Genomic DNA, 21,729 nt, shown 5'->3' with positions numbered 1-21,729 from the left:
CCACTCTCCTGTGTGCCCCCCTAAAGCACGCCGGGCAACCCCGTTGACATGTCGCCATGGCAACGACGCGCCGCTGGAACTTTGTGTTTATTGGCCATTAACGAGTCAAAGAGTCAAAGTGTCACCGAGTAACATGCGAACCCTCTGATTGTGTTCGTGACCCGAGCTCAAACTGCGAGGGGAGAAGATGTCGGACATATTGTGCCGGTGGCTCAACCAGGAGCTGCGACTGTCGAAAGCTGTCGGTAAGTGGGACTGGAGCTAGAGCCCTCCGAGCTGCTAGCTGCTAGCTTAGTGTTGGTAAGGCTAACTCTAGTCATGATGATGGTCGCTACCTTGGGGCTCAACTAGGTGAACTGTGCTATGTTTGCCATAACTAGGTTTGTGTTGAGTTAGCATTCTGAATTCACACGCTTACTTACTAGCACTGTCATGTCATTACCCCAGCAAGTGACAATATGTATTTTATGCATTATGATATCTGACCAGTATATGTTCACTTATTTATTTACCAGTTGCACTAAACTTGGCATTATGGGCTGTGGGGTATTTCTGAGAAAATAACATAAAGTTCTTGATGTAAAAAAAATACAAAATCAGACAAGTTAACTCTTGGATACACAAGTTGTTCAAACCCCTTCTAAAGCACAACACGGGTCAAAAATGACTATTTATTTCCTTTGTTTCTTTGCTATATTTTTTTAAGAAATGTATTTTATCATTTAATATTCTAAATAGTCATTAAATATCTTGTGATTGATACCGCAAATCATTATTTTCCTTTCTTACTTTCTTACTTTATGAACAAACATACATTTTGTATTTCTACATCACTTTTACACACATGGGTCAAAAATGACCCATACAGTATACATACGTATTCTCTACGGATCACCTGCCATACATTTCACACAGCTGCTTTTGCTGTCTGAAATGAAGAAGACTCCTTTGATGACATAACATCTCAGGGTCATCAAAGGAGCCATCTTCATTTAGCGGAGCTGGATTCCAAGACCCACAACTCCAGCTTTATCCGATGGAACATAGTCTAGGTCATTAGCATCAGAGATTTCAGACTCAGAATCAAGACCAAGAATTACCTATTAAGTATATACGGTTCTATTTCAAGTTTTACTTTGATGATCTAGCTATGGTTAGCTAGCTAGAAAAGAATATGTAAACAGCTAGTTAGTATTGTACCTATTTCTCTTTCTCACTAGTAATGGATTGTATCATACGACTTACATGCGTCAGATGTGCAAAAGCAGCTGTGTGAAATGTATGGCAGGTGTTCCCGCTGTCATTTTTGACCCATGTGTGTAAAAGTGTTCATAAAGTAATAAATGAAACAGAAAAGTTATGATTTGTGGGATCAGAAACAAGATATTTAATGAATATTTAGAATATTAAATGATCAAATATATTTATTTAAAAAATAAAACATTCAGAATAACACTGGAAAACCCATGTTGTGCATTAGAAGGGTAGTGATACCCACCATTTTGACATTGAAAAATATCAAAGATCAGTGTCACTGTATGTGTAAATTGTTGCATGTTCATCTCCACAGAGCCACAGAGTTTTGCCAAGGATTTTTCCACTGGTTACTTGATTGGGGAGGTACTGCATAAATATCAGTTGCAGAATGATTTCACTTTGTTCATGAGGAAAGAGTAAGTTGACCTCTCTCTTTCTGTCTCCTTCCTATGCTTTTTGTTTGAAAAATAGATGACTGCTCCTTAATTCACTAGGTTATTTAATGTGTTCATAATCACTCCTTTTCTCACAGCACCTCCATCTCCAAACTAAATAATTTTACCCGCCTTGAGCCTACTCTTCAGTTACTGGGGATCTCCTTCGACGTAAACACAGTTCAGGAACTGATTAAGGAGAAGCAAGGGGTTGCCACACGCCTCCTTTACCAACTCTACGTCTCACTTGAAAAGAAGAAGAGAGCAGAAATCACCAGGACAATGATGGAAAGCATGCAGCCAGCAGCCAATGCAGGCCTGCACAAGAAGGAGCACGAAATCTACTCTGATGTAAGGGGGCTGGATTTGAAGTGGCTGCATTTAGTTAGCAGCCTATTTTGATTTATAGACCTATATTGACATAAGTCTTGCTCTACCAATGCTGAAAAACTGCAAATCATGAAGTTTAGCAACTCTGACAGTCTTTCATACTTCCAATATTTTCAGGGTTTAAGTTCACGGTGTTAGTTTAAGATAATATCAGTCTACAAAAACATGTTATGTCAGGCATCTAACAGTTTTACTCCTCATCTAGCAACTGCACCGGGTGGTGAAACGTGATGCAGAACTGAAGCTGCAGAACATTTCTAGCCACTATGAGGCCAAATACGAGCAACTGACCTATACATCTATCATGACCCATCCCATCCAGCCAAAGAGACCACTCAAAGTCCAGGAAGACAAGAGAACAAAGAATATTGACAAGGTACTGGATGTCCGAAAACGTGAAGAGTAAATCCCTGTATTCATTTAACACAAGGTCAAAATGTATGACCAGATTTTTAGGTAATCTACAGTTAATGTCTTTTTCAACATGTCATATGCTGGAATCCAAACATCTGATACCATTTTTAAAAAATAGGCCTGAGAACATAATGAAAACCAACACTTAACCGTTAGCATCTTGATGTTAGAATACATGAAAAGTTATGTGACTTACAGTCATGAACATGGGGAACTGTGTGTGTTTCAGCTGCTGGTAGGTCGTCAGAAGCACAGTGACATTGTGCCTTATAACCAGGCCAATGTTGTCCAGGTACCCAAGCCACCGCCTTACACTTCACAGCTCAACCTAAAGAGGAGACGACAGCAGCAGCAGCGCAAACAACAAGCAGAGGTGTGATCCAGAATAAATAATCAACAGTGATAATTTACGAACCCATGATGGGAAATACATTTCCTACTTTGATCATACGTAGCTAAGAATTTACTATAGAATAGTTCCTACCACAAGCAATAGTACCTCAAAGGTAATTGTCATGCAACATCAATTGACTTTCTCACAGAATATTTGTGACACATGTCCATATTGAAAACAATAGAGTCACATTGGTATGTTTGTCTCTGGTAATTTCTTTGCATTTTGCCCATGCAGTCAGTCCAGGCTGAAATAGCCCAGTTTGAGACAAGCAGAAAGAAACTGGTCAGTTCTGGTTTTACGTCCTCTTCAAGGTGAGATAAAGGAAACATTTTATCGTATTAAGTTATTCAAATGTTTGTATGAATGGATTATAATGACAATCTTGAGCTTGTGACCGTCATACATCTTGACTACGCATGTGATTTTTGCCATTTCAATTGTAGTGGTCAGCCTGGAGTTATTCCCATTAGTGGCAGCAGCTATGGCACTGAGGAACATGGAAGTGGAAATAAGCTGATACTGAAGTCCAATAGCCAGTACATACAGGAGATCCGACAGAAGCTGGAGGAGAATGCTGTCTCTCGCGAGCAGAGGGAGAAAAGACGAGACAGATTCCTGGTGGAGCAGCTCAAGGCCCATGAAGCTCAAGAGGTGAAACTTTTGCTTGTGTTGAGAATAATATATAATATATAATAATAATAATAATAATATATCTAATGGTAAAAGATATAAATACCCACTAACAATATGTCTATTTCTATCTCTAGTTTGAAAAATGTAATTGAAATCTGAACTTTGTGTGGAAAGCACATTTTACATAAACCCTACATACCCTATTGTCTGTTATTGTACATTTGTCGCTTCATCCCAAAGTCAGTCAACTAATCAGCCATCTCTCCCCACACCTTGCAGGAAGCACGGAGAGAGGATCAGTTGGTGAAGCGTCTGACACGTCAGACTCAGCAGGAGCAGCGTTTGGCATCTCAGCTCCTCAAGTTTCGTATGCAGAAGGAGGTGATCCGGCAGAACCGCCTGTTAAGAGAGCAGCAGTGCCAGCAGCGGCGAGAGCGGGACTTCCAAGAGGCTCTGGACAGGGAAGCGGTGAGATAGGATGAATAAGGAAGAAGAATAGCCCTCTCTAATCTTGCTTTGTATTAGGCTGCATCAGTGATTGTCTGAGTGTGGTCATACGGGGAAAGGAAAGGGTTGATTTTATTTGTTTATATAGTATCTATCAACATGGTATTTGGTATTATGCTGGGAGATTATGAGGTGTTTAGACGGTCTGACAAATTATCAAAAAAGATAAACTATATATATATATATATATATATATATATATATATATATATATATATATATATATATATATTAAGTTCTTCCATTGATCACACCTATTCTTCAAATTACTTATTTAGTTTAAATGACAACAGAGAAACTTGAATAAATGCTTGGCAAAGGAGTTTAGCTGTGGGCCAGCATGGTGTCAGTGTTAATTATATAGTATGTTATAGTATAGTGTGGTCATGGTTATTGAAATTTAGCAGGCATTCCCAGAGCAGAGGCTCATGTGATTATGTTAAAGAATCTATTTAAAGAAATTATTTAGGGAGAAAATGATGTGATTATATGTAAATGTGTATTAAACCTGTAATTGGGTATTATAAATGTTGTGTCTATATGCAAACTAGAAAATTGAGTGAATTGTTACCCACTGTATAACATAATATATTGTAGGTAACAATAATTAAATTCTCGTTTTTATGTAACCTTCAATATCAGTAATCTGCCAGTTCATATACAAAAATGTCCAATGTAACATTGATTTCTGTCATGCCCTCTCCACTCATCTGATCTTTCTGAATGGTGCCTGGTGCAGGATTTGGCTCAGCAGGCTAAGTTGGACCACGCAGAAGAGATCAAAAAGGAGCTTGAATTCCTTGACAGGATCGCTGCTGAGCGAGCTCAGAGCAGATACAAGAAGCACTTTAGGGGCTGCAAGGACATTTTGGAGCAGATAGTGGACTTGGTCACCAAGGTCGGAGAATATCGACTGATCACTGCGAAGTACGTAACACAATTGCTTTTAATGATGCAGTAGAAACAAACTGTATTTGGACTGAATCTAAACTTCCAAACTGAGCTCTGATCATTCAGTTAATGATATGGGAATTCAAAAATGTGTTATAAAATTTGACTGGCAAATATTCCCTTTAAGTATTGATTGATTTCTTTCTTTCTTTGGGAAAACATGAAAATGGTATTTCAGAAAAAATATGAAATATGTTTAAATATTGAGTCATTAATATAATGTTATATTAAAAACTGAAACTTTGCAGTACAGTGCTAATTCAGATAGGATTCAAAGACCTATGAAAAAATACCAATATTGGAAAGTTTCTTGTACAGGGGTCAAATAAAATTAGGAGATTTATATATCCTGTCTTCTTCTTCTCATGATCAAATACATAATTTCCACAGACATTCACTTTCATACATAGATCACCACTACATCAGATCCCCTCAGATTAGCCATTTCTAGAAAAAACAATTGCGTTAAAACATTTTCAGACTCCGACAAACCCCAGATCCCTGTAAATCCTACACACTCGTCCTTTAAACCCCAAACAATTTATTTTTGAATACATTAGGGGGACATTAAGAAGCACTGTATATATTCCACTTAGTTACCTGATATACTATATGATATAATAACCGTTTCAGACTTAATTTGAACATCAAGTCCAGCTTTTCCTCCTGTCATTTGTTTTTGCTATCAGTCTGGTTCCAGAGAAGCTGATAAGAGAGTGGAAGGAATTGCTGTTCAGTGGTCTTCCTCTCTATGTGTCAAACACGGGCCAGACGCCCGGCTTTGAGTTCTCCCCCTCACTAGATCCTGTAGAGCTTGAAAGGCAGGAGATACTCAACAATCAGGACTATGATGAGTACACTGTGAGTTTGAAACACAAGTTATTTTTTTTAATTTTGTGTCATTTGACTCTGGATCAGACCCACATTTTCAAGCAAATGTTGATTTCACTGCCAGTATCAGGCGTAATTACAGGCGAAGCTAACCAAGCACTATTTATTGACACCGACAATGTTTGAGTTGTACCTTAATAGAAGCCATGAAGTGTCTGAATGTTGAAGAACCTCATTGTCTGAGCAGTATGCTATGTTTGTCAGAACATGATCGGTGAGTGGGCCTGGCCAGAGGAGGCAGGGAAGGCCAAATCACCCCCGGCCAACAACAGCATTCTTGGACATGTTATTCTGCGTCTCTGGCACATTGTTCATCCACCCATCATGGAAGCCACCTCAACCCCATTTCCTCACTTTACTCTCAAAGCCTGTGTCCTGGGAAAGTTCTGCTCTGGCAAGACCACCTGCCTGGCCAAGATAGCTGAAGGCAAGCTGTCCAAACAGAGATTCAGGCATACACTCATACCCAATGTCACACCGCCTAATACATTTTTACTGCAACAATACATTAATAACGGATGTGGAACAAGATTGCATGGCTTATTGGTTGCTGAGTATGTTGTTTTCTTCTTTAGCCAATGGCATATGTGTCTTATCAGCTGACACACTGGTTGAGGAAGTGCTGAAAGCTTATTATGAAAAGCAGGTAAGTCACATTAAGTGTCACAGTATTGTAATTTCATTAGAATCTTTTTTATTGAATCTATTTACATCAATTTCAGATGTTAAGGGAGTATAACATTTCAGTGGTCCTCCCTGCCATTGACAAAATGTATAAATGTGTAAAGAAATTACCCTTAAAAGTTCAAAATACTCCCAAACATGTTAACTTTTCAAGTCTTTTTCTTGGACAAAATTACAGGTCACAGAGCCGCAGGGGGGAAAAGATGAGCTGCTGCTCAAATCCTCCAAATCACGGAAATCTGGTGGGTTACTAAAGACAACATGATTGTTTCTATGTTATATTATACTATTTATTTACATGTAATAAAAACGTATGGCATGTAAAATATATCACATAGTTTGTGTGATGTGATACCTGTACTGTTTTCTCAGCTCATGACACTAAAGAAGAAAAAACAGACTGCAGTGAGAGGGTAAGAGTGCAAGTTGTTTGTGTTTACGTATGTTGCATTGGTGATTTTCTTACTTTGGTCATTTTACTTAATAAATATCATAACTTGGATTCAATTTATGTCACTGATTACAATTTGCTTTCTTAGACGATTAAATAATTACTTTTCCCCTGCCTACGTGTGTCCCTTGTCCAGCTGTCTACACGGGCCATGCAGGGAGAAGCGGCAGAAAAAGAGCTGAGAAAAGGAAACCCCATTCCTAATGAGCTGTTAGTAGATATTATAATGGATGCTATCAGGTAAGCACATAATCTGTATTGTTACAACAAAAAAAAACTAAATAGCATTTAGTCAGTTGTCCTATCTCAACTATACAATCTCCCCATTATTCACAGAGTGGAGAAAGTTGAAGAAAAAAAAACTATTTCACAACCACTGTAAAATATTTCTTGTGTTCTTTTTAGGCAGGTTCCAGCTCAGACAGGTTGGATCCTGGATGGCTTTCCAGTGGACATCACCCAGGCCCACCTGCTAGAGAAAGCCCTGGGTGGAGCTGTAGACGAAGGGAGTGGGGTGGTAATCAGCAGGAAGGACCTCGTTGTTGATCCTGATCCACCCAAACCTTTGCCTCCCCCAAACCCTGTGTTAGACCTGGTTCTGCTGCTGGATGTCCCTGATGAGACTGTGACGACACGTGCATTCAGTCACTCTGGTGGGAGTTAAATGCTGTGTGTCTGTGTACGCCCAAACTTTATCTGTGAGATGGTGTGTGTTTGTAAAGATACAAACATAACTTGACATATGTAAAGTTAATGTTTGTGTTTCTATGTGTTTTTCTTTCTTACTCCTAAATCTGGTGCAGATACAAGCTCCCCTCCCACAGACAAAAATGTGTATCTGGCACAGATTCCACACAGGTAAATCAAGACAAAACCTAAAGCTAAATGAAGTTAATGCTTCACTGCTACAGCATGTGTCTTACATCGAACATCTCACCCTCTACCCCAGGATCACAGCTTTTCAGGACACCTGGCCAAAACTTGAGAAATGGTTTGGTGGAAAGCAAAACATTTTGGTTCGTGTTGATGCCAATGTAGAAGAGGAGGAGCTTAACGAGAAGGTGGAGTCCGTCCTGAAGCAGGTTATGACGCAGATTCATGAAGGTAAGTTTGTCATTTTAGTACTGAAATTCCAACAACATTTTACAATAAATATGAATTATTTCATCAACTCTTGCCACTTCTCCTGCGGAAGATGTGTTGCACATTTGGAAAGCTCCAGACTCCTCACTAACAGCAACTCCTCTACCTGTAGATCAACCTCCCCCCCACACTGATGAAGTCTGCTGCCCCACAGAGTCCTCTTCCAACCTGCACAAGGAAAGAACCCGAAGTGTGTCCTCACATCACAGATCCAGCACACACTCCAGAGGTAATCCCCTCAGTAGTCTGCAGATAATATTTGCAATTTTAAAGTCACTTCTGTTCAGACAAACAATTTATAAATGACATATTCTAATTATTAATATTAGGACTTTTCAAACTAAAAATATGATACTATGATACTACGATTACTGTTGATGCTCAATAAATACAATTGTTCTATCTTTGATAAAGTGATGAGTATGTACTTTTGGTTCATCAATAGGACACTCCAGGATCTCATCAACTTCCTCAGTGACACATGATGAAGGTCACGGAGTCTCCAAGAATCACCATGAATCTGCTTCAGCCTGCCTGGCTTCATCCATCTATGTGGAAAAACCTCTTCCTCCAGTAGGATACAACTTTCTTTTTGTTTTACTAGAGTAGGAAGAGTACACCTAATCTCTGTCTTCGCTGAAATATATTGTGTTGTATTTGACATATAACACAACTTTTAGATGCAATCAATTGGGGGTTACCATACACTTTTATTCTAGAAGGATTTAGCTCCTAAATCTGTGGTTTCCTATCTTTATTGCCTTTCGGTTTTAATAATATGAAAATACATGTCATGTTTGTCTCTGTTGCATTACAACATGTCTTTCCACTATCCTCCTGTGACCCCTGTTGTGCTCTTCTTCCCCCTCCCCATCTCTGTCTCTAGGTAATCTCACAGTACCTTTGCACCCACTGGGAAACAGTGTGTGATTCTTATGTCGGCAACATAAAGACAGTGATGCAACTGCTGCGCTCACAAAACACTGTTATTAGCTATCATCTGTTCAACATCAGGTATTCTGCAAGGCCCTTGAAGCACAGATAAGCACAAAGCATTTGCATGTTGAACATGCTGTACCATGCTAGCTACAATCAATTGGTATAATGAATCCGTTTAGTTCTAGGTTTTGTCATGTAGGTTTATTGCTGCAGATACAGTGTGAAAGTTGAACATCTTACTCCAGGTTGCCATAATTGTTTTAATTTTTTTGTACCACAGGATATAACCCAAATGTTAATTTCATACCATTAGGTTCTTTGTCAGAAATATTTTTAAGTGAGACCTGAATAAAAAAAACGATAAAATCATTTAACATAACATTTGGTGATACAGAAGTGTGACCCAGGTCCCTTTGTCTGCAGAGAGGAGTTCAAGCATTATCTGAATCGTCCAGACATGAGGCAGGAGTTAGTGTCTCAGTGGCAGAAGGACTTCAACAGCATAGCTGATGATATGAGAGAAGATGAGGAAACGAAAGCAGAGCTACACCTGAGACTCGATGTGAGATGTTTTTAAATATTATTATACAAATATTCTTAAACTGATTCTTAATATTGTGTCAGAGTCTGCTTAGAAATGAAAATATATAATACGCGTAGATGTTTTGATTTATGTACAGGAACTGCGTGAACGTTTGTGGGACATCAGTGACAAACGCAAAGAGCAGGACGAGCAGGAGAGGGCTTCTCTCATGTATAACGGCTGGCTGGAGGAACATACCGCCATACTCATCAACCACCATTCTACACTCATGCAGGTACATAATCAGTTTTTGTGTGCAGCACATTTAGAGTATATTTAAAGTTTGGTATGTTTCAGGCAGCCATATGCTAAAATGATTTGAATACCTTTTTTTCTCCTCAACACTTTATACCTCCTAATAACAGAAATATATGCTAAATTATTTTTTTTAAATTACACATTTACATAAATCTGCAGACTCTTCACACTTTAGCTCACAAACTTTGCTCAGCTTCATCCCATTTCTATCCATCGTTCATCAGATGTTTCTACACATTGAAGCGAATGACGATGATCTGTCTATACAAGGTCTCACAGCTGACAGAGTAAAAACCAAACCCTGAGTTTGAAGGATCGGATCTCGGGAAGGCTGATGCTTTCTAAGAGCACAGTGACCTCCCTTATTTTTAAGTGGAATATGTTTTGAATGACCAGGACTGCTTATGGAGCTGACCTTTCAGGAGATGGGAGAAATGTCCAGAGGGACAACCATCACCTCCATGATGCTGAATGAATGTGTTATCTATTTGTCTCTTCATTGTGACTTAGATTTTGGTAAAACTATAATCTTGGATTGTTTTGTGTTTTATAGGTGGAGTTGGACCGCTTCCAGGAGACCCTCTGTATTCTTAGGCTCTACTATGTGTACATGCACAAACATCTGGGGCTCGAGCCTCCATCCCACTTTGTCTGTATCCCCCTACTGGGCATCCAAGAAGAAAAGGATCAGGACGAGAGGCAAGAATCAAACTTTTGATAGCAATATAAGAATGTTAATACGAGTTAATAAACTAAAATGACAAATTTGTAAATAATATAATGATAACGAGTGGGGAAATTTATACATTTATTTAGTTCCACCAGTTCTGATCCAGCAGACACAAGTGTGCGTAGTCGCTCGCATGAAGGAGAGGAAACGAGAATAACTAAACTGTGAGGAAAATGCACTTCTACTTACAATGTTTCTTCAAGTTTTCTGCAGCGTGTTTGATCAAATAAATGGTTGTCATAACAATCTAAATATTGCCAAGCACAAACACATACACATGCACAAACTATTTCCTCTTATTCTCCAGTGTTCCCTTCCTCTCCAAACATTCTGACTCCTCACAAGGGGCCTCCAAGACACAAGGCCTGGTCAAGGTAATTCCTGTGTGTCTTGATGTACTTTTCCTTCATCTTTTGTTTTTGTCTTTCTGTGGTCCTCTTACTGACTTTAAAATTCACACCTATCAGCTCACAATGGACTGCTATAGACATTACAATACTGTATATACTCTGCTGTCTGTTGTTTGTTTGTGTCAGGATGTTCAAATTTATAAGGCATTTCTTTTTGGTTGACAAAAGTATTTTCGTTTTTTTAACAATTAAAATGTAGTTTGTGAAATTGTACCTCAAAACAATCCAACTCTGACATATATAAATGTTTGTACACTGATATACAATCTAATAGTAAGAGATGTTGACTCTTGTTTACGCTAGCCATCCGCTGAGAAACTCATCGCTGACTACGAGGAGGCATACAGAGCCATCAGCAAATTGGTAATGCACTGTTTGAGTTATCATGAGCTGTTTTGTAGAAGTATATATGTCACTCCTGATGTGTGGGTCATACATGCGTGTAGGTGACAGGAGAAGACCAACAGGGGGAGACAAAAGAGCAGAAGGAGAAACCACCGGAAAAGGAGAACGTCAATGCAAGTGCAAACAAAAAGGGAAAAGGAAAGCCACCAGTGAAAGGCATGTCTTTATTTCTTCAATTAAAATGACGGAGCTTTGCCCTCTGACACGTCCTCTATGTTTCAGTAAATCTTCCAAATAATTATCTCCTACTCTCACATTCCACCAGAACCACCACCTCCTGAACCCATTCATGCACCTGCTGAAGAAAGAAAGTGTCATGATCACTCCGTGAGAGACAAAATACATAAAGAATATTCAACTGCGCTGGAGCACGAGGGTATGCCCACACATTATGAGTTTTTTATTATATTGCAAAGTGGTTTTCTAAAAAGTGTGTGATATTATTGTTATGTGACTGTTTAAATATGTGTGCATTTGCAAATATGCACATACATATGTAAACATGTGTGTGTTTTCCAGAGAATGCATCGAAGGTTCGCATTTTGCTGGTGAAAGGTCGTGGTACGGTTGTGGTAGAAAGACTGCAAAGCACAGCAGAACAGGTCTTTAGCGACATGGAGGAGTGGTTAGAAGCCCGCTATCTTTCAGAAATGAAGAGGTATGTTGTTAAGAAATATAAACACATATGACGGACTGACATTAATTTGAGGTAGCAATAGTGTAGCACTGCACTGAGGGGCTTATTTTATGGTTGTGTCGTTAATCTTTATTGTGATAAATGCTTGATATGATATCGCGATGTCCTATTCCTAATTTTGTATAAATGATAATTCTATAGTGGGTATGTTTGCTTGTATATAAACCCCCAGCATTGAATGTTTCACTGTTTGTATTGATTTATTTAACGTTTTAATAAAAATGTCACAGAACATGAAAGATCTAAAGTAATGAAAGTGCTCTTGAAGTTATTCTGAAACTGTATCTTGAGAACATAAACATTTTCCGGCTTTAATTTCCACTGAGGATAAGCTAAGCCATTTCTGACACACTTAAGTCTGATCGTGATCATTGTATATATATAAAATGTGTAACATTCTATCTTTGTCTCATTTTCTTCAGTATTGACCAATTAGCAGAAGTAGTTCGCCATCACATTGAGGCTGGTGCTAAGTTGAAGAATGAGGTGGTGTTGGTATGTAGTAACTATAACTAAATGTACTCCAGTAAATTATCTCACGCCTCCCATTTTAAGATTCTCTGTATTCTCTTCTCCAGGAAATTACTGACTTCTATCTGAATGGAGACTGCTACATGGTGGCCAGCCCGACTCCCCCTCCACATCCACCTCCTCTGGAGAAATCCACACTGTCCACACCGACCATCCTGCAGCTGGAGTCACTCCACCAACATCTATGCAACATTGCTCCCTCAGGTGCTCAGAGGGGAGAGACAATTTGGTGTGATTAAGTGTATTAATCTTGCTATCCAACTATTTATTTTTCTATCCATTCTTTTTCCTTCCCTTCTAACTTTCAGGCCTCATGTCCAGTTCTGAGTTTTCCAGTTTGCTCCGGGATATCACCTCTGTTAACATGGGCAGAGACGTCTTGCCTGAGGCCTGGATCAGCATGAATGAAAGACAGGTACTCTTCAAAGCACGGTGCAGAGAAAGCAAAGCAAGACACAAAATATTCCTGCCCCAATTTTTTCTGTTGCTCACAGTCTAAACAACCTGACAAAACACAAGCATTGTCCTTGTCTCTCCTGTTCCCAGCTATTGGAGATCGAGTCTATGTTAATGGACCAGTGTGACCTCATAGACTGGCGTCGGTTTCTGCTCAGTGCTGCCCTCCCTTGGCCTTTTCCCTCCCTACCACAGCTGCTGGTTGTGCTAAAACGTTTCAAGGCAGCGGATACAGGCAACACAGGCTATGTTAACAGGGAACAGTACCTGCAGGTTCGTCTCTACACACACACATTCAGACATAGGTAGCAGATTCAGATTCTCTGGTACGACATGTTACTGTGTTTTAAATCACCTTGTCCTTCTACTGGGGATGAACCTATATCTACAAGTTGTCCATCCACTCATACTCATTCACAGTTCCTCCTTACTGTTGTTGCATTACTGTTTACTGAGATTGCATTTCTACAAGCAGACCTAGGTTCACGTCAATGTTGTCACACACAACACATTGTATACACTGATCGGTTATTAAATAAGATAAATGCTGAAGTCACTCCTCTTCCCTCCCTTCTCACCAGACGGAGTTGTGGTTTTCCAGTGAGAGTGTCCAACCTGTACCTGAGGACCCATCTGAGCCTCTACCTTATAACCGTCTGGCCAACTTACGCAAGGTAAACAGAGGAGAACAAAAGAGTATTACCCAACCTTTTAATTCATTGCCATAAAATGGCTCTTTCGGCTATTTTTGGTGATATCTCATTTGAAAATATATTAACCTGAAACACCAGAAGAAACACTCATCACAGAAACATCCATTTTGTTCTAAACCTCAAAGGAATCAACCCACAAAGTCTCATCTGTACAGTATGTTCTTTTTCTCAGTTCTTTTTCCAGTTGTTTGCGGATCACTCTTCCTCTCCCCCTCGATTGGACTATGTGTCCATGCTGCAGTACTTTGCAGCCGACCCTAGCCCCCGACAGGGCTTCATCAGAGCACTGAGCGTGGTGCTGGGACACAATGTGGGACAACGCACCTCACTGGGTCATCTTGTCAAGGTGAATAAATGAATGCACAAAGAAACATGACTGAAAAGCACTTTATATTTCTCTATAATCAACAATGTTATAATCTGTTGTCATCAATGTCTTCCAGTTGTTAAGAATACCAATACAGAATACAAACCAGTGATGTTATTTTCAGTAATGCCAGCACTTGGGGTAATAACTCTTGTTCATCAACGATATCACTCTGTGTTGTGTTTACAGTCCATGCCCAGTATAGAAGAGGCTACAGAGCTCAGCCCCTCAGAACCCGACAGAGAGGGGAAGGATACCCTGTGTGCATCGAGCAGTCCAACGGCGGAGCAGGACGTGTCCATTACTGCTCTCCTTTCTGTCGTCTGCCACAAAATCACCAAGATGAAAGACGGCAACGAGCTTCCTCCAGGCTGTCTGAGTGAGGACGAGCACGCTCAGGTACAGACACCAATGAATGTTTGAATTAAGAGGTAGAAGTAAATATGCAAGATGTCATAAACATACTGGACATTTAAGTAGTCAGGAATAACATTTTTTAATAAAGGATTATCTAATGCCAACTTAGTTTGGATATCTGGTCCACAAATTAAATTACACTACACCGACACCATTTCAAGGTGTCAGTAATTTGAATTCACAGATTCTCAGGGTTGGAATAATACATAGTTGCATTTTAAAAGCTAAAGGGTCTATAAATTGAATCTTTGAAGGATAATTATTTTGACCATATTTTTAAATGAAACTCTGTCCTCGTGGTCATACTGATTATTTATCTTCTGCCTTCTAGCACCTGGTCGATCTTTTCAGCGAGCACGGCTACACACCTGAGAGCTGGGTCCCCTTCTCCATTCTGTCTCAGCATCCTCTCATCCAGGTCCTGATGGACTCCTCCATACACCATCAGCTCGTAGTGAGTCCCTGTTCATCATCTGTTTACTTGTTCTCCTGCCACAAATCCAAAATACACACCACTTGTTCTCTTTATCGCCCACACCCTCCATCACCGGCATGTGCATTTATATTCTCACTGCTTATCACTGCTCTCTCTCTCCCTCCCTCCCCACCTTTGTGTTTTTCTTTCTTCTTTTTAACGTTTATTTATCTCTGAACTTTCTCTCTCTGTGTCTCAGAACATTCATGGAGTGCTACTGGCCAATCAGAGTGAAGGAGAGGCTGAAAGCTCTGGATGAGAGATACACAGTACTTACTGTATGCTGCTGTCTGCTGCATCATGATGAGAACTTTAACTAATGCAGACATCGTTTTCATTTTTTTATTATCTCCTTACTTTTACATTTGAAATACTTGCTGTCAGCTGTATTGCTCACTTCAGTCTTGAATAAATGCTTTTTCAACCATTACTTGCCACAGAATGTAGAAATATCTTCAGCTGATTCTGGTTGGAGTCACAACGTAATTGAAAATGACAACAACAACATCAATGATGGCGAGATTGACCCTTCCGACTCACTTTTTTTTCTTTGCCTGATACACTCCAGCAGTTTTTCTAATGACCTCTCTGACACAGAAAAGCATTGGTCGCAGCTACAATGAGTGCATTGTCCAGGATAACCTACATGTCAAGCCTGACTCACCAGCAACCGCCTGCCAGGGCAACCGCAACCCTATATCAGCCCATTCAACACTGATGTGTCATGGTAGCGTCTCTATCTAACAGTCACCGGTGTCCGTTCTCCGATCGAGTTAACGTGTACGCTGGATAAAATAATGAAATAGGGGCATATACAAATAACCAATCAGTGTTGTTAACTAGATTGTCTAATTTATTATGAACTTATTGATGCATCATCAGAGGTCTCACCAAATATCCTTATCATCATCAAAAAGTGCTTTTCTCTACGTGTTGATGGAGGGGTTGCACTCTATATGTGACAATAAGAGAATATAATTCTAATCAACATGTCCATTTGTTTAATTTTATGCAACAACGGCTGAGGGGAACCTCCCACCCCCCCCGTCCCTCCGCATTGTCTCTCTTTCCCTCCCTTTCACTGTCACTGCAGGTCCAGGGCTCTTCTCAGTGTCTTAGAGACAGAGCCACTCACATGTGTCATATAGACGGGGTTGTGCTGGCAGACCTGCATCCAAAGCTTCTTGAATAATAAGGACCTTTTTTACATCTGTTGGGAGAAAACAAAAAACAGCGGATACATTCGAAGCGAACGAGATAAGAATTTGGAGTTTCCTCCGTGTCAAATTGAAACTGCAGAATATTAAAAACTTTTTCGCCTGCCTCGAACAAACGAAAAGAAGACGTTCGGGAATTTACTTGAAAAGAAAGTGATTTTTTTTCTCAGTTTTGGTGCATTTTCTTCATCTGGACTCTGTCTCAGGACCCGTCCACTCTGATCTCTCACTGGATCTGACTCTGTCGCTGCATCACAGGGTGAAAAGCGGAAACTTTCTCATAAGGAATTGTCGCTCATGCAGGGAGGTTTTCATTACAGTTTAAATTGGAACAGGAAGACTATTTTTGGCCGCAGGTCACACTGTGCTGCTCTAATAACAACATGGGGATTGTATTTTGGACGTTTTCTCTCCTGGCTCTTCCAGTGTTGCAGTCTGCCAAGATCCTGACTATCTGTCTAATTGGTGAGTAGTGGATCAGTGACTATCAAAAGTGACCCTTACTTAATGTAATAGAGATGATGCATTTTTTTAATATTTGTTCAGAAATATGAGAAAAATAAGAGAGTGAAGGTGCAGTGCAGTAACAGGAAATGTATGTGTTAAGGAAGTTTGTGTTTCATATGCAAATTCTTATAGTGAACAGAAAGCTATATATACGGATAGAATAGTGATAGTTGTCTCCTTATCATCTTCTCTCTTCTTCTGCAGGAGGAAGCCACTACTTGTTATTAGATGAAATTTCTCATAACTTACACCAGCATGGCCACGAGGTCCGAATGCTCCTGCAACTGGGCAACCCTGTTATCACAGGTACACTGCATATACAGTACACAACACAAACATATGGGGAAAAAAAAGATTTTTGCACAATTTTCTATCTCATTCTCTCTGATTGAGTCGTTCTTATTTTCATGTCATCGACTTCCCACTAGGTTTCTCCTATAAAGGCCGTGCAGACAGTTACCAGATGAGCACATGGTCCTTGGGAGACAAGTATATTAAAGAATACAACGGCTGGTTCCTGGAGCAGCAAACACAGTTTCTACTGGGAAGGTATCACCCAGATCACAGGAGATTTGGTTCCAATGATACGTCCCTGTTCCTCTCTGTTTGTCTTTATCTTTCACTCTAACTGGTTTTCTCTTCGTCTTTCTCTCTCCCAGGGATAACTTTCATAACTTTTTAAACTTCATGGGGCACCTGTCGTATCAGTGTGACAAGCTGTTAGGGGACAAAGAGATGATATCGTTCCTCCAGGGGCAACAGTATGACATCATCATCCTTGATGCTTTTAACCCCTGTTCCTTCATCCTGGCTCACAGACTTGGTACGACTGCTGCTCATTTCACTGGTTTAGGTCATAAAGACTATTACCAGATTAGAAGATTACTACGGTCGTATATTGTTATGTTGTTTGTTTACACTTGCCACAGAGCGTAGATGCATTTGATTCTGCTATACTTCAAATCTAAATTAAAATAAAAATAAAAAGCTTTACTTTACTTTTGATTTATTCCAGGTGTCAACTACATAGCTTTCTATCCCGGCACTCTGAACGGTCCCCTGTCCATCGCTCTGCCCAGCCCCGTTTCCTACATCCCAGTCTTCAGCTCCCGCCTGTCTGATCGCATGAACCTCTGGGGTCGTGCAAAGAACCTCTTTTATTCTTTCCTGGCTCCAGTAGGTAAGAACAGTTTTGAAAAAGGAGATCACATAGTGTCAAAGGTATTATCACTTCTTCTTTGGGCAGTGGCCCTCCAGACTTTTTAATTCTCTGAATTAGCACATTTGTGTGAATCATGAAGTCTTTTCATGAATCATGAATTTTATTTTATGTATAATATATAATTTCTTATAATATCTCAGTTCAATTTGAGCAGCTTCCTCCTTGAATTGATTAATAATGCTAATATGCTAATATTACAGTGAAACGAATGGTACAGTTTGCATCAATAGCCAACTTCCTTTGGTGTAACATTTTGTATTCACCTTAAGGGCAGGGGTTTAGAGGTTTAACTAATTTATATTATCAAGAAATTAGTTATACTAAATCATAAATGATTGATATTTGGCTTTGTATTCTTTTGATTGTGTCTTGTGTCGTATATATCAAAGGCCAAGAACTTATATGGTCGAAATTTAGAGAAGTAGCCGATCGCCACCTTGAGTCGGGCTCACTCCCCGGGGGTCTGGAGGAGCTACACGAAGGAGCGGAACTCTGGGCCTTCAACACCGACTTCTCCTTGGAGTTCCCTCAGCCTCTCCTGCCTTACACTGTGCTGGTGGGGGGTTTGCTGAATAAACCTGCGAAGCCTCCTGAACAGGTCTGTTTTCTTCGTACAGATATCCACATAGGTTAGTGATACAACTGTCTTTCTCTCGTCCTTCCTTGCTCAATACTTTTCCATTTGATCCCTCAGGATCTTGAGCGGTGGATCTCCAGTTTTGGAGAAGCAGGTTTCATTGTCGTGACTCTGGGATCAATGGTCTCTTCGGTCTCTGTGGACACGCTACTTGTGGAGCTGGTGGCTGGCTTCTCCATGATCCCTCAGGGGGTTCTCTGGAGGTAAAAGTATGACACACAGGCACGAAAAATAAACCTTTTAAATTTCAGTGTCACATAGAGGGTAAAAAGACAAACGGAATATGTTTTTACTCTCGTGAAAATATTAATTTAACCGCCAAAACAAACAGACTTTGTATTTTCAGTTAATGTCGGGATGTTTACGACAATTCATTAAACCTGCAGTGGTCTGTTTGCAGATATGACCCCAAGCGATGGCCATCTGACTTGGACAAACCTCCCAATGTCAAACTAGTGGACTGGCTGCCTCTAAATGACCTGCTGGGTAGGAACAGTTTGTCCCTTCTTTTCACCCTTTGTTACAAACGTAGCAGTTAGTCACAGTTTATGGTAGACTTGTTCATTGTGCTCTATCTGAGAGAAGACCAAAACAATGAATTTCAGGATGCATTTGTGTCAAACATTATTTTCTGTTTACCCCAGGCCACAAAAAGGCACGTCTCTTTATCACGCACGGTGGACAAAACAGTTTGCTCCAGGCGGTGTACCATGCTGTTCCGGTGCTGGGAATTCCTCTGTTTGGGGACCAGTTTGATAATGTGGTAAGAGCGGAAACAAAGGGACTTGGCCTGAGCATCAGCCCCACACACATCACCAGAGAACTGCTCAGCTCGGCTGTTCAAACCCTCATACAGGACACCAGGTATGTGGACGGATGAGTGAACATTATTTGTGATGCCACATGCCATGCGTGTGTCGATACTCCTTTTGTCTCTCTTTATTTACCCCAATCATTTCTCTACAGGTTCAAGTCTACAGCTTTGTCCCTAAGCAGGATCCACAAATCCCATCCCGTCCCTCCGGCCCTTCGACTCATCCAGTGGGTGGATCACATCCTGCACAGCGGAGGTGGTGCTCATCTGCAGCCGACCTCACTATCACAGCCGTGGTACCAGAGACACCTGTTGGATGTGATGCTTCTTCTGTCCCTAGCGCTCACTGGACCTGTAGTTCTCTGCTGGACTTTCTGTAGGAACATGATTAGCAGTGGTAAATATAAAAAGATACAATAGCAGCAGCAAGTATTCCCTCACAGAGACTTCAGATTCACACCTCAGTGAAGTCACCTGTTTGTCATGGACTTACTGTTCTGTACTGTATACTAGGAGTTGTTAAAAATTCATCCTAAAATGCTGCAAATGTTCAATAAATAAGCCATGCTTGTTTCAACTGATTTTACCTTTGAACACATTCAATAAAAAAAAGTCGTAGAAGTCATGTTCATGCAGGAGACTTTTGCTTTGTCAAGGTCCAGAAAAAAATATACCTTGAGATCAAAAATATGAATCAAAGCACTGTTGCCTCACAGCAGGAAGGCCCCTGGTTCGAATCCCAGTTTGGCCCGAGGTCTTTCTGTTTCTCCATATTCTCCCTGTGTTTGCGTGGGTTTTCCCTGGGAACCAAGGCCTTCGTCTCACAGTCCAAAAACATGCAGACTGGGGTATGGTTAATTAATTGGAGGCTCTAAATTGACCACGAGAGTGATTGTCTTTTTGTCCCAAATCTCGTGTCCCCTTTCGCCCAGTGTCAGCTGGGATTAGCTCCATCTCCCCCTCCGACACTCAAAGATAAACAGTATAGATAATGGGTGGATGGAGAGGTGCTTGGAGAGTGCATGTATCCAGCAAGGTTAACAGCTTGTTTTACCACGTTAAAGAAAGTTAAATAAATTCCTGGATCTGCCCGTTGATCCGGATCCCCTCCAAAATGTAATGGGTTTTTCCTTGGGTCATTCCCCAGTCTCCCATAAAATCTCATGGATGCATGCAACTGACAAACAAACTGCAATGAAAACATTACCTCCTTGGCATAGGTTAAAAAATAGTTTTTTCAGAATAGTCCCTTTAATAATCTTAATTGAAAGCAAAAAGTACAAATTTAACTTGCTTTCAACCTTAGAGTAGAAAACGCATTTGAAAACTCTTGGATGCTTTTTACTCTTACTCAACGTTTTCTGAATCTCCAGCCCCACTTCAGTAGAAGACCCCTAATGCCAAGTTTCCTGCCCTCTCCCCTCCCAGCGCCATCGTGTCTACCAGACATCTCAATTGTACTGCAGCGCCGCATTGTCCTCCACCTCTGTGCTGTTTTGATCTGGCTGCAGGGGTTGTTGACAGTATGCACGCATCCACACACACACACACTGACACCCCGGCTAAGCAATGCTTTTGTGTTGTTGCGTGTGTTTCCAAATGGAGGCAAACACTGTTATAATAGATGAATGAATGCTGACAATGGGTTTCGTGAGCTTTTCTTGTCTGTTTGGGTCCGAACATTGAAACAATGCAGCAGATTCCTCAAACATCTGCTCTACCTGCTAAGTTTGTGTAAACACGTGTGCTCATGTGTGTTCGAGGCAGCGTCATGGTCTGCTGGCTCCTCGGTTATTAACCACCAGCACCACCACCTGCAAGTCTCAACTCTGACCCCCACACCCTCCTCTGCTGGTTTCCGCTGAGTCTCCTTCCCCTTTCCAAACGAGACATAAAAGCGCTGAGCAATGTTCACGGTCAGCGCTCAAGCCACTGTTGAGAGCAGCCATTGAGGACCCCCCTCTCTGTTCTGTCCTCTCTCCCACTCCTCACATCTGTGTTGAAGGTTAGCAGGGAGGAAAATATAGATTATCAAGGAAATAATGACCAATTAGGCCTTCTTGTTCTCTGTCCATTCAGCTGTCCTTTCCATCATTCCTTTCCCCGCATTTCATTTGTCTATTTGTCTGGCAGTTGCCAGTGTGTCTTCCTCTGTCTCGCACGCAATGCAAAACAGACAGGGCGAAGCAGCCAAAGCAT

General features: G+C 40.7%; 2 protein-coding genes across 2 annotated transcripts; both read left to right on the top strand.

Annotated features, from left to right (window-relative positions):
• Positions 1-33: 33 nt before the first annotated feature.
• On the top strand, positions 34-15,562 carry spef2 (sperm flagellar 2). Its single transcript, XM_034596974.1, has 39 exons — positions 34-245; positions 1,571-1,673; positions 1,790-2,042; positions 2,287-2,457; positions 2,725-2,868; positions 3,127-3,203; positions 3,336-3,543; positions 3,805-3,993; positions 4,772-4,959; positions 5,673-5,844; positions 6,079-6,301; positions 6,450-6,520; positions 6,737-6,800; positions 6,931-6,971; positions 7,146-7,249; positions 7,415-7,662; positions 7,813-7,867; positions 7,959-8,113; positions 8,265-8,381; positions 8,598-8,725; positions 9,039-9,166; positions 9,515-9,653; positions 9,772-9,909; positions 10,486-10,631; positions 10,749-10,826; positions 10,970-11,036; positions 11,376-11,435; positions 11,519-11,633; positions 11,743-11,853; positions 11,997-12,135; positions 12,597-12,669; positions 12,753-12,909; positions 13,014-13,120; positions 13,252-13,434; positions 13,743-13,835; positions 14,047-14,220; positions 14,431-14,640; positions 14,990-15,112; positions 15,333-15,562. The coding sequence occupies exons 1-39, from the start codon at positions 188-190 to the stop codon at positions 15,390-15,392; spliced, it is 5,070 nt and encodes a 1,689-aa protein (XP_034452865.1). The 5' UTR covers positions 34-187; the 3' UTR covers positions 15,393-15,562.
• A 661-nt stretch (positions 15,563-16,223) lies between these two features.
• On the top strand, positions 16,224-20,111 carry LOC117768526 (UDP-glucuronosyltransferase 3A1-like). The gene is made up of 10 exons (XM_034596975.1): positions 16,224-16,815; positions 17,062-17,163; positions 17,286-17,406; positions 17,517-17,680; positions 17,873-18,037; positions 18,469-18,677; positions 18,774-18,919; positions 19,117-19,202; positions 19,361-19,580; positions 19,683-20,111. Exons 1-10 carry the CDS (start codon positions 16,734-16,736, stop codon positions 19,948-19,950), a joined length of 1,563 nt encoding a protein of 520 aa, XP_034452866.1. The 5' UTR covers positions 16,224-16,733; the 3' UTR covers positions 19,951-20,111.
• The last annotated feature ends 1,618 nt before the right edge of the window (positions 20,112-21,729 follow it).

This window comes from Hippoglossus hippoglossus, chromosome 9 (assembly GCF_009819705.1).
Source record: "Hippoglossus hippoglossus isolate fHipHip1 chromosome 9, fHipHip1.pri, whole genome shotgun sequence".
Classification (NCBI taxonomy): Eukaryota; Metazoa; Chordata; class Actinopteri; order Pleuronectiformes; family Pleuronectidae; genus Hippoglossus; species Hippoglossus hippoglossus.
The sequence above is the reverse complement of the archived record's forward strand: the minus strand, read 5'-3'. Positions and strand labels throughout refer to the sequence as shown.

What these genes read in the sequence shown, in the direction of transcription:
- LOC117768526 (XM_034596975.1), top strand. Translation starts at nt 16,734, where the DNA reads ATGGGGATTGTATTTTGGACGTTTTCTCTCCTGGCTCTTCCAGTGTTG. An exon ending in CATCCTGGCTCACAGACTTG is followed by an intron (nt 17,681 to 17,872) that starts GTACGACTGCTG and finishes GATTTATTCCAG; the next exon opens with GTGTCAACTACATAGCTTTC. An exon ending in TTCTTTCCTGGCTCCAGTAG is followed by an intron (nt 18,038 to 18,468) that starts GTAAGAACAGTT and finishes TATATATCAAAG; the next exon opens with GCCAAGAACTTATATGGTCG.
- spef2 (XM_034596974.1), top strand. Translation starts at nt 188, where the DNA reads ATGTCGGACATATTGTGCCGGTGGCTCAACCAGGAGCTGCGACTGTCG. An exon ending in TATGACGCAGATTCATGAAG is followed by an intron (nt 8,114 to 8,264) that starts GTAAGTTTGTCA and finishes CTCTACCTGTAG; the next exon opens with ATCAACCTCCCCCCCACACT. An exon ending in TGGAAAAACCTCTTCCTCCA is followed by an intron (nt 8,726 to 9,038) that starts GTAGGATACAAC and finishes CTCTGTCTCTAG; the next exon opens with GTAATCTCACAGTACCTTTG.